This window comes from Oreochromis aureus, linkage group 3 (genome assembly GCF_013358895.1).
Source record: "Oreochromis aureus strain Israel breed Guangdong linkage group 3, ZZ_aureus, whole genome shotgun sequence".
NCBI classification, from domain to species: domain Eukaryota; kingdom Metazoa; phylum Chordata; class Actinopteri; order Cichliformes; family Cichlidae; genus Oreochromis; species Oreochromis aureus.
The window spans coordinates 105,683,653-105,695,902 of NC_052944.1; the positions used below are offsets into that span (position 1 = coordinate 105,683,653).

Below are 12,250 nucleotides of genomic sequence, written 5' to 3' on the forward strand. Positions count from 1 at the left end.
ATGATATTTTTGTATGAGCTGAGCTGGAATAACCCTGCTCGACCTGCCATTGTAATATTTTATGTGAAATATTATCACCTGAAGAAACTGTAATTTTTTAGGCAAGTGTTTTTGTGATTTTGTGATTTTTAAATAAAACAGAATTAAATCAAATAGACAGAGAAAACAGAAACTTGCAATCTATGAATAAACCTCATCTAAACCATGTGCACAAGTGTAAAAGGTCATTCAGCCAATGAACTGTTTTAATTGTCATATTTGGATTCAGCTCATAATGAACAAAGAGCAGACGGGATTAACCCGACACAGGCTCAGTCCTGAGGAAACAAACTACTGTATGACAGAGAACAGGCTGCTCATCAGGAACAATCTCCAAGAAAACTGATTAATATGAACTCACTGCTAATGAGTCCAGCTGAGGACCTGGTGGAAACAATCACAGACCCGTGACCAGTGAGTACAAAGCCCCCAAAACACCAACAAACAGAAAGAAGACTAAAGGGAGGACTTGATGAGACCGTGACGAGATGTGTGGCCTTCACAGGACCACTAAGACCTCGTTGTACAGAGTCTTTTGATGGGCTGCATATGGTAACAGGGATGTTAGCGTGACTCTGAGGGCGTCTCTGCTCATCAGAAGTCTGCATCTGTATCTCTGCTCCTCGGTGAGTCAGCTGTTCATTCATTCCAGCTCCAATCAGTCAAAGAGGAAAACTAAGACATAGAGACTGTGGCAAACTAAAATGTACTTTTAAATACAAACAGATGGATGGGCCTGGACCCGGCCATCATAGGTGGAGTATACTCTGTCAGATCTACGGCCTGTTTAGAAGTGCTAATAAACATCAACATAGCTGCTGAGTGTGCATTAAAGACCCTACTGTAACACTGGCAGTAGAAATGTGTCACAGAGGAAACATTAAATCAGACACACAGGGGGAGTTTAAAGATAGACCAACTGAGATCTCAGTTATCAGTGGCACCATTAATGTTGCACTAGTGGCAGCAGATCATGAAGTAGACCAGGAGTGAATGAGACACACATGAAGTCAGCAGCTAACCTCAAACTGCTGCCATCCCCCGACTCAGCCCGAGGACCTCGGGGCTTTAAACTGGGTTAGCAAAGATCCAAAAGGGGGCAGCAGTCCACTGGTGACCATGGCAACACTCCTTAACAACGTCACACTTTATGGTCATCTGTTTGTGGTGGGGTGTGGTTTGTGGCTCAGCGGAAGGGGAGGGGTGGAGCAACGGCTTAAGGGTGTGGTGTCAGAGGAGGCTGGTCATCACAGCTGGTGAGCATCATGTAATCACACCTACATTAGTACTATTATAGTACTGTCAGGCAAAGGTCACAGCAAACTTTATAAAGCTTTATTTAAAAACAGCAACCTGACATGCTGGAAATAGCAACAAAATAAAATGTAAATAAAATAATACAAATAAATATAAAACAAATAGAATTAAATTACAACACAAAATGAGAGCATCAACACACTACAACATATAAACTCATATAGCAGCAGTATTACAGAGTGCAGAGTGAGGTAGTGCAGATAAAGCAGCAGAGTGAGTGCGAGAGGAAAACAGCTGTAATGAAAAGAGCTGCTGTGTTAATAAAGTTTCATGTGTTTGAAGCACAGAGGTCAGACTGATCCATGATTAGAATAGTTTCAGGGGTTATAATCAGATCACTCATTACATGTTTAAAGGCTTTTATTCTCTCGGCTGCAGACTTGCTGCTGTAATAAATATTAAATATAAAAAGTGAATTCAAACATAATCTGTGTACAGATCTGATCTGAGGTCAGCTGGTACACTGCTGGTGTTTCAGGGTCAGATGGTAATGTTTGCAGAGCAATAAAGTTTTTACAAAATTCTTCACAGCCAACAGAAAAAAATGAGTCCAGTGATCCTGTATTTTTGTGATTGATGCTCATTATTGAAGCACAGAGACTCAGATATGAAATCACTAACACAGCAATAATATCAAAATACAGTAGATTAAAGCTGTAATACTATTCAAACCTATTAAATTAGTAACACTGCAATAATATTAAAATACATAAATAACTAATACTGTAATAACAGTGTGACATGACATGAATGTTTACAGCTTCAGGTCACAGAGGTGGGCCTGATGGTCACTTTCTAAAATGATTTTCCATCTTTATCATTTTTCAGGGCTGAAAACCAGATTTATTAAAAACTGCAGCCAAATCAGTTTTAGTTAATCATATTAATGCTGATGGTGGACCGACATTAATATGTTACTAACACAATATTGACAAACATAACTCACTCAAATTTGGATATTATATTATAGATTATTGAATATGATATATAATATATTATAATAATAATGAATATTTCCTGATCAAACAGGAAGTATGTTGCAGGAAAGGAGACCCTGTTTAATTACAGCATACTTACATGTAACACGGAGACGTTTACTCTGTTCTACAGTTACCATAAAAACACACACTATTGACAATATCAGTATTTCTCTGTTACCTGTAACACCTGACTGACTCTACAGCTGTGCTACCTGTAAGTGTCTGCAGGTAAATATCACATAATCCTGTTAATTACAGCTGTGAGGCATATTATAAAGAGCAGTGAGGGTCTGATACTGTGACACACATGGAGACTCGCCTAGGGGTCACCATGGCAACGGGTGAATAAAGAGCAGAGCCTCCATTGGATGGTACCAGTGCAGCAAAAATGAAGGTGTAAGTAATGACCATGTTAATGTCGAGAGGCCTGATAAACAAAGTGACCAAAGACAAATAATCCCTGATGTTAATCCAGAATCACAGAGATTATTCTGCTGTTTACCAACTGCTGTGATGAACACGCCTGTTTATGATCAGTATGAATGTGAAAACTGTAAAACAGCTTGAACTTCAGGCCTTGGTCAGCTGCAGAGAGGTGATGAGAGGTGAGTCACATCAATGCTATCAGGACATATTCAGGGAAAACCTCATTTAAACACCAGCTTCTTCATTCTGCAGACGTCAGCTGACTAAGTGAGGTCAGAGTGGACTGACCTGCTTCAGTCTGTTTCAGATGTAACAAAGCTGGAAACAGTTTGTTGAAGCCTTTTAAAAGTGACCAGAATCAGCTGATGTACAGAAATAACACCACGATGAGGCTGAAGCTATAACATCCACCCACCAACACACCCACCTGTTGCACAGCGTGTGCTGTAACACCCACACACAGACACTAGGTGGCAGCAGAGTGTGAGCACAGACATCAGTGATGGAGGTAATGGTGCAGTGACAGGTGGAGCTGTGACTGACTCATGAACACATGATCAGATCTCAGGGACCTGAGTGAGATGACAGATGAACTTAAAATCACCATCACAGCCTCCTTTGTTCCTGTGTGCTGGCTCAGTGTGTGACACGTTACCCAGGCAGCACCTGCACCTGTTTAAACAGAACCATCATGGCTGATTAACATGTGGCAGGTACCTGACAGGTGGTTAGGTCATATTTTTATACTTGATCTCCTTAATTTGAAAGGTTATCAGAGACAGATGCTTTATTGATAACACAGGGGAAATGTTTGTGTTACAGCAGCATAAAGAGTTCAGTCTACAATGAACACAGTTAAATAAAAGTGTCACAGACATGAGAGAGACACAGAGAGAGACCTAACATCAAACAAGACACCAAGTACTAGAAACACAGATAAACTCAAGAGACGCCTGGAAAGAACTAAAGTCAAGACTAAACCGAACAAAGCTAAAGCTAAAGTCATCTTATTAATGTAAAGGAAAAATAATGAATCCACACAAAACACAGATGGAGAAAAGGCTTTTCCACCAACTGTTTCCTGTTTACAATCAGGCCTCCAATTAGTGTCTTCCTCCAACTTAAGTAGAGAGCAGCTGATCATGCAGTTACCCACAGGTGAGTTGATCATCCCAGACTGTGGAGCTGAAGGACAGGAAGTAACAGGGAGACACGCTGCTGGCGGGGGCCGCCCGACCATGACACTAACGGGTTCCATGATGTAGAGATAATCAGTGTTAGGTGTCAGTAGTCATAATCTTATGCCTGACTGGTTTATGGTGACTCACTGAAACAGACTCTGACGTCATTCTGGAGCAAAGCCTCAAATATATCAGCAGCATTAAAAAGGAGATTTAATGCTGCTGAGGCTTAGGTTTTTGGGAAATGTAATTGCCTTCTATATGTATCCAAAAAGGTTGATTCTGTTTATGTGGACACAGTGGGAGAAACGTTTCATCACTCATCCAAGTGACTTCTTCAGTCTTAGCTGGTCTTTAATCATTGGTCAAGACAGTTTGTATATTAATGATCATAAACTGACCTCACAGCCCGTTGTTCCTTTAATGGTGCTGGTTTCAGTCATTTTGCAAATGTACTGTTAATAAGGTTGGGGTTTGTTTATGGAAGTCTGAGTGACCTCTGACCTGGAAGCACCTCCTCGCGAGAACCGTCAGCTAATTCGGGCGTTCTAGCAGCTCGCGAGAGCTGATTTCAGCGGACCACAAAGCCTCAGCTGAACCATCTCAGTGTGTCAGTAAGTGTTGACGGTCTGGCGATCTCACGCCCGACTATGACACTAACTGACTAATGAAAAACAGTAAAGTGTTCTTTAACTCTGTGTGTGTGTGTGTGTGTGTGTGTGTGTGTGTGTGTGTGTGTGTGTGTGTGTGTGTGTGTGTGTGTGTCTGCAGCTGTTCTTTGTGTTGTTGCTGGATCGTTGCCTCAGGGGGAAAGTTGTGTGTGTGTTGAACATGCAGACTAACAGAGACTGCAGCTGTCAGCAGCCACACACACTTTATATTCTTCAAATCAAATCACAGTGAAACATGTTCACTGACAGCTCAGCTTCAGCATCTTATTCATGCTGTGACTGCAGCCGTTCAACTCTGTTTCTCTTTAACCCAAATCATCACAACATGGAAATATAATCATCAAAATGATGTGACTGGAAGGATGCAGCAGTCTGTGCTCCACCTTTCTCCTCCACACGTGCAGGTGGAGAACATGGATGCATGAATCTCTACAGAGTTCTTTGAATATTATCCGTCTTATCAGTTTTCAGTGAACAAAACTCCTCACAGAGCCAAAATAAGCAGTTTGTATCCAACATAACTCAGCTGGACTCTGATGCTCCATATAACAGCCACACATGAGTCTGGATTCACTCAAAGCATTGAACAAACTTTATTGTAAATGAAGCTTTTGGACATTTATTCTCTGATATTTGCTCTTCAGCTCGAGTCTCCATCAGTGGGAACATTTCCTGATTCAACTTTTCTTCTGTTCAAATCAAACTCCATGAGAATCAAAGTGTGAATCAGAGTCCTGATGATCAGATTCTATAGAAACATGGAGACTGTAGAGGATTTACACTCAATATGTTCATTTGGTCCCTTCAAGAAAAATCAATCATTCATCAAATAAAATCAGTCGTTGATCGACTCAGTTTGATTGACAGGACAGATGATCAGAGGTGCAGAGTTTTTACCACCATAATTAGGACCGGTACTGAAGTATGGGTGGAGTTTGTGAGTGAAGGAGCAGCCAGTAAAGGAGTAGATCAGAGCTGCAGCACCTACATCATAAAAGGAGACCAGACCCTCCTCATAATCCACAAAAACCCCCACCTTCTCAGGACCAGGACAAAGACAGAGATCAACTGGAGAGTCAGTACAAGCTTTGTACTTATTTCCATTTCTCAGCACTACAGTCCAGAAACCATCCTGAGGTCTCAGTGTGACTTTTCCCTTCCTGTTGATCGACTCTGTGGCCACTCCTAAATCCCAGTCAGTCTTTCCTTTAACCTGAACCTCAAAGTAAAACCTGCCTGAAGAGAAACTCTGCTCTCCTAAAACATTAACATATCTAGAAAATCTCTCTGGGTTGTCTGGAAGTTTCTTCCTCACATCACTATGATAAACTTGTTTTCCATCATCAGACAGGATGAGTTGAGGATGAGCTGTATCAGGATCCAGAGTCACATCCACCTCATACTGCTGCACCCTCTGCAGCTCAGCCTCTAACAGCTTCTTCTTCATGGGTTTCCACACTGTCTCCTCCAGCTGAGCCACAGCTCTCCCCACAGTCCCCTCATATGATGGTGGATGGACTCTGACCTCTGTCCAGTCCTTAGTGGGTGGAGCAGCTTTCAGGGAGGAGAAGCTTTGGAGGAGGTGGAGGTGGTCTTCAGAGCGTGAGAGCTGCTCCACCTCAGAGCTTCTCTCCATCAGCTCAGAGATTTCCTGTTCCAGATCTTTGATGAGACCTTCAGCCTGTTTCTCTGTAGTTTCCTGTTTGTCTTCGATCTCCTTCATGAGCTCCTTCAGGCGTCTCTCAACAGACTCCATCAGAGCAGTGAAGACCTGAACACCTTCTGCTTTCTGTCTGTCTGCAGCATCTTTACTCATCTTCACCGACTCTGTGATCTCCTGAATCTTCAGTCGTCTCTTCTGGATCATCTGCTGAATCTCAGCCTCTGTCTTCTCCAGCTCTGCCTTCTTTCCTTCATATTCTTCTCTCAGAGGAACAAACTCGTGGTTCTTGTGGTCTAAAACAGAGCAGAGCATGCAGACACACGTCTGGTCGGTCTTACAGAACAGCTGCAGAAGGTTATCGTGCTTCGTGCACATCCTGTCTTCCAGGTTCTCCACAGCATCAATCAGCTGATGTCTTTTCAGACCTTTCACTGTCAGATGAGGCTCCAGGTGAGTCTGACAGTAGGAGGTCTGACACACCAGGCAGGACTTCAGGGCCTTCAGTCTGGTTCCAGTGCAGACGTCACAGGGAACTTCTCCTGGTTTGGCAGCTTGTTGCTCTGAGCTGCTGCTGCTGGCTTTCTGCTGAGCTTCACGTCTGAACTGAGCAACCATCTCAGAGAACAAAGTGTTGACCCTCAGCTGAGGTCTAGTGTAGAAAGTCTCGTTACACATGGGACACTGACAGCTCTGATTCATGTCCCAGTGCTGACTGATGCAGGTTTTGCAGAAGTTGTGTCCACATGGTGTAGAGACTGGATCAGTGAACACATCCAGACAGATGGAGCACAGAAACTGATCTTCAGATCGCAGATTGCTGGCAGCAGACATGTCTGCACTCTGAGGGAGAAAGAAAAGAAACATTTGATTCAAAATTCACTTTAAAGTTCATTTTTAAAAGAGAGAAACAAGCGTCAGTAGTCTGAGGAGCTTGGAAAGAAAAGCGTCTGGACTTCTTTAAGTTTCTTGAAGACGTTTCATCAGAGAAGCTTCTTCAGTTCTCAGAGTAACTGGTGGAGACCCAGCAACACACACAGACACAAACTGGTTCATCCCAAACACAAACTTAACATCGTAGTGTCTGCTGTACAGTGCAGCGTCCAGATGAACAGGATCAACTTTTGGGGATGAAGATAAATACAGTTGTTAAAAAGATGTGAAATTGTTTCTCTGACTGTTTTACAGAAGCTCCAAGATTCATCCAGATCATTTGTATACTTGAATAAATCAGTTTGTTGGATATATTCCATCAATTACTGTGAAGTAAACTTCGACCTTGTTGGCGACTAAATCCTTCTTATTGTAAGTCCAGATCAACGAGCCATTAATATTAAACAGTGACTGTTCCAATAGAAGTGACAGTGAGGAGGACAATGAATCATAAACCTCAGAAATGTGTTATTAACTGTTTGATCCAGTATATTAATGGCATTTATGAGAACATGTTTATTCAGTGGTGTCTGTATATTTGGTCCATTTGTGCGTCATTAAAAACTGTCCTGTTTTCTCTCACAGATACTGGAACATCACAGCTCCTCACAAACTCAGGATATGGAAGAAGATGAACTTTTCCAGTCACTCGCTGGGATACATCATTCAATTATTCTGGATCCTCAGAAAACATTGATTTATTTTTGTATTTCATATATTTGTTTGTCCAGATCAAAGATTTATGTTAGTAGAGAAGAAGCCACCATGATAAAGCCTGTGTGTGAAAATGAGATCAGTGGATTTTGTTGATCAAAATCACATTTAAGGAGGAATTCTGTCCTCCAGTTTGTTTCAATAAGCTTTGGGATTAAACACCATCATCTATGTTTGTGTCTGATGACATGTTTGATCCACTTCAGCTTGAATATTACAGCTGATGTGTGGAACTCTGACATATTTAAGGCCTCGATTATCAGGATGATTCAAACACATCTGTTTAAATAATGAGATTTATGTTTCCACACAAAGTTATAAAGTGCAGCATCGACTGTTTTCTGAATGATTCAGGAACATCTGTGACTCTTACAGGATACACTAAGTCAGATAATCTCTCTTTGTAAAATGTCTGAATGACTTTTTGAAGTACTGACCAAAATCTGCTGGTTTACAATATCAAAGGCTTTATATACATATATATATATATATTAGTGCTGTCAATAGATTAAAAAAAATAACTAACCAATCTCACAATTTTCTGTTGTTAATTGCGATTAATCGCAATTATTTGATTAATAGCCTGGCTCCAATTACATTTTTTCAACTTTATATTTTAAGATTGAAACAGACATTTATGCAACACAATGAAGTAAATGCAGAATAAACACAAAGAATGTATGCTGAAATTCAAAGAGAATTTTAATAGTTGTCATCAATCTTTAACACAGTGAAAACTTACAAAACACCTTTAAGGCCATCAACAGTGACCGAACCCAGGCCTACAGGTTAAAGTGAATATCATAACAATAAAGGGTGCACAAAACTCAGTATTTAAAACACAAAAAGAGCTGAAAACCCGGAATGTTGAACATTTTTCACTTTAAAGGAGCAATCTGGCTCAGTCCTTCTGTGCACTCAGCCAGTTACTGAGGCAGACTATTCTGTTTACATTGTCTGATGACAAAGACGCACGCTTCTTTTGAATGATGTGACCTGAGAGTGAGAATAATCTCTCACAAGGCACTGTGGTTGCAGGGGTTGACAGGTACTTGCGTGCAATAGGTGCCAGCCTGGCATGTGCTCCTTCTCTCTTTAACCACCACTGTAGTGGACACTCCCCTATGTCAATTTTGGGCTCTGCTTTGTACAGATTCAGACAGCAGTCTATAGCATCTTCCTCTTCCTTTGTATCTGAATCAGGAGAACCCAGCAAGGAGATGGACATCTTGCTCTTCTTTGGTGAGGGTTCCTCTGTTGTCTGAGCAGATGGTTGGTGTGCACCGTCTCTGCCATCAGAAGGTCATGTACTGATGCCCACACCTCTCTTCTTTCATCTTTGGGAAGGCATTTAAGGTCTTTAAACCTGGGATCAAGGGCAGTAGCGATCTTCAGCCATGTGAGATTGCTGCTGGCCCTCCGCTGAGCTAGGTCTGTGGTAAAAACCATCTTAAACTTCACAACGTAGACTGGGTCATCATCTGAGGGCTCCATAATCCTGAACAAATGACACAAGGCTGGCAGCACCATGGAACAGGAGACATAGCGCTCTCCCCCCAGCAGTTCGGTAACATATCTGTAATAGAAAGATCAAGTCTGTATTTTTCTATTAATCACACAGAGACAAACATAAATACCACATATGAAAATACACAGAGAGGTGGAGGTGGAGAACATACCTGAAAACAAAGCTAGAACACAAAGATAGACACACAATCATGAGAAACAAAATGATTTACCTGCAAGGTTCAAGTAGTTCCTCCAGCTTTTGCAGTCTGTCAAGCTCCTGGTCAGTCAGCATGGTCACTGTGCTGTTTTGCTGAGTCAGGATGGTGGTGAGCACAGATTTGTTTCTCTGGATCCGCTTGATCATCTCTAGGGTGGAGTTCCATCTTGTCTGAGCATCCTGAACAAGCGGTTCTGTTTGATGTCCATGTGCAGCTTGCTGTGCCTTTAATTCCTGAGCGTTTGCTGGACTATGCTTAAAATGTCCAACAATCTTGCGACATTTGGCCAGAGCCCTTTCAAATGCGCTGTCATTAAGAGAAACTGTGATCGCACTCTGCAGAATGTGGGCCATGCAGGGCATGTGTTCAAATGGAAGTAGTCTGGTGGCTGCAACCATATTACGAGCACTGTCAGTGCCAAGCGTGGTTACCTTGTCCTTGATTTCCCATTCGTTTGCAACATTCAGAAAATGGTCAGCACACGCCTCAGCATAGTGTCTCTCTTCAGTTTTACTCACTGTTAGTGCAAACGATTGCATAGTCCAGTCGTTATCAATAAAATGCGCCATGACCCCCAAGTAATTATCGTTGTTCACCGAAGTCCAGTGGTCTCCGGTGAGAGCGACGTTCCTTACTTGCACAAGCTTGCTGGACCGCTGAGCCCTCTGGTCCGCAAAGTGTGCAGTCTCGACACAATGGTTCCTCTCGAGGGCAGATTGTAACACTCGTCTCCTGATGCAGCGCGAATGACTTCTCTCAGTCCATCATCTTCTACTATGCTAACTGGTCGGCAGTTTTTAGCTATCCAAACAACCAAAGAATTGGTTAATTTTTCTCTCACATTTTTTGTTATTCGTCCACAAGCACCATACTCCTGAAGCGTAGACTGGCGAGGTCCCGTAGAGGTGGATTCAGTTGGGTGTTTTGCTCTCAGGTGATACGCCAGTAATGAACTGCTTCTGTGGTACTTGAATTCAGCTTTGCAAATTGTGCATCTTACTCTCGTTTTGTCCAACAAGCCATCAGGCAACTTCTTAAAGAGAAACTTTCCACCCAAAAGTCCACCCTCGTCCATGCTTGCGTGTGTTAGCTAGTGTTAGCTAGATAGTAGCATGGTGTCACTTCTTCTTCTTCTAATCATTTCTGTCAGGCCAAACGCCAGCATAGCACACTGTTGCCCCCTCCTCCAGAGGTGCTCATGCGTTTAAAGGTCTTAGATTACAGGAAATTGATAAAAAAAATCAGCGTTACATTTTTTTAACGCGTTAAACATTTCGCATTGATCTTAACAATTAACACGATAATTTTGACAGCACTAATATACATATATGTATATATATATATATATATATATATATGTAGGTGTTTTCACGTCTGTAATCCTTATGATCAATCAGATCCAGAATCAATCTAATAGGAACAGGAACTGATGAAAAAACAGTCATCAGAACAGGAAGTGATGAATAACCAGGAAGTGTGGAGTCAGTCTGAAGTCCAGAGCACAGACTGAGTCCACAGTCCTGAGCAGAGCCACAGTGAGACTGAAGCAGCAGCTCGATGTTCCTACAGTGGATCTGTGGTTACATGAGCAGATTTCTATGGATCCAGTGTGACTGTGATGAGTCAGCATGAAGTGAACAGAGTGAAGATTTATGTAGAAACAGGAAGTGTGATCAGCTGCACTCACCACTGTTGCTGAGAGAAACCTGATGGACTCCAGTGAATCTTCTTTTAGAGACAAACAGGACTCGACTGCAGCTCTGCTGCTGCTCTCTCACACTTTCACTTCTGCAAAATGACGTTGAACTTCTCGTCTCTGCTCCGCCTCTTCCTGCCTCTCCATTTATCAGCCGGTCTGTACTCAGTGGCTGTGTCCCAATTCAGGGTCTGCACGCTTGAAGTACGCGCACTACGCGTACTACGTACGGTGCGTACTATAAGTACGAGAAGTGCGGAAGTGAGAGGCTTGTGAAATGAGACGGTCTAGCCTTCGTCGTGCTGTTCAGGTTGCCTAGCAACCATGATACTAACCGCAAGAAACATGTCATACACCATTGTTTGACAGAAATGAAGGAGAAAAAATGTTTTGTTGGTCATTCATTTTTGTCATGACATCACTTTCATTAGTTGAGTATCTGAGGCTGAGACCACAGGACTGTAAAAACATGATTTTTGGCTTCATTTCTGTACTGAACAGTCATTTCAAGATTAGTTAGTAAATAACAATCAGCTAACGTTGTTCATGAGGCTAAAATCATCTCACTGTGGTAATGTAAATATAATATGGCCAATATTATATGTATTGTCAGATTATTATGGTAATACATATATATATATATATATATATATATATATATATATATATATATATATATATATATATATATATATATATATAAACACCCAACACGCCCCTGTGGGCGGTTTATCCTTCACGCTCGGGTCCTCTACCAGAGGCCTGGGAGCTTGAGGGTCCCTGCGCAGTATCTTATCTGTTCCCAGGACTGCGCTCTTCTGGACAGAGATCTCCGATGTTGTTCCGGGATCTGTTGGAGCCACTCGCCTAGCTTGGGAGTCACCGCACCTAGTGCTCCGATTACCA

General features: G+C 42.0%; 2 protein-coding genes across 2 annotated transcripts; both read right to left on the minus strand.

The window, feature by feature from the left end:
• Positions 1-5,183: 5,183 nt before the first annotated feature.
• LOC120438612 (E3 ubiquitin-protein ligase TRIM39-like) lies at positions 5,184-11,461 on the minus strand. The gene is made up of 2 exons (XM_039609020.1): positions 11,336-11,461; positions 5,184-7,117 (listed from the first exon to the last, which is right to left on the minus strand). Exon 2 carries the CDS (start codon positions 7,106-7,108, stop codon positions 5,450-5,452), a length of 1,659 nt encoding a protein of 552 aa, XP_039464954.1. The 5' UTR covers positions 7,109-7,117; positions 11,336-11,461; the 3' UTR covers positions 5,184-5,449.
• LOC120438644 (E3 SUMO-protein ligase ZBED1-like) lies at positions 8,606-11,325 on the minus strand. The gene is made up of 2 exons (XM_039609086.1): positions 9,661-11,325; positions 8,606-9,497 (listed from the first exon to the last, which is right to left on the minus strand). The coding sequence occupies exons 1-2, from the start codon at positions 10,215-10,217 to the stop codon at positions 9,089-9,091; spliced, it is 966 nt and encodes a 321-aa protein (XP_039465020.1). The 5' UTR covers positions 10,218-11,325; the 3' UTR covers positions 8,606-9,088.
• Positions 11,462-12,250: the final 789 nt, after the last annotated feature.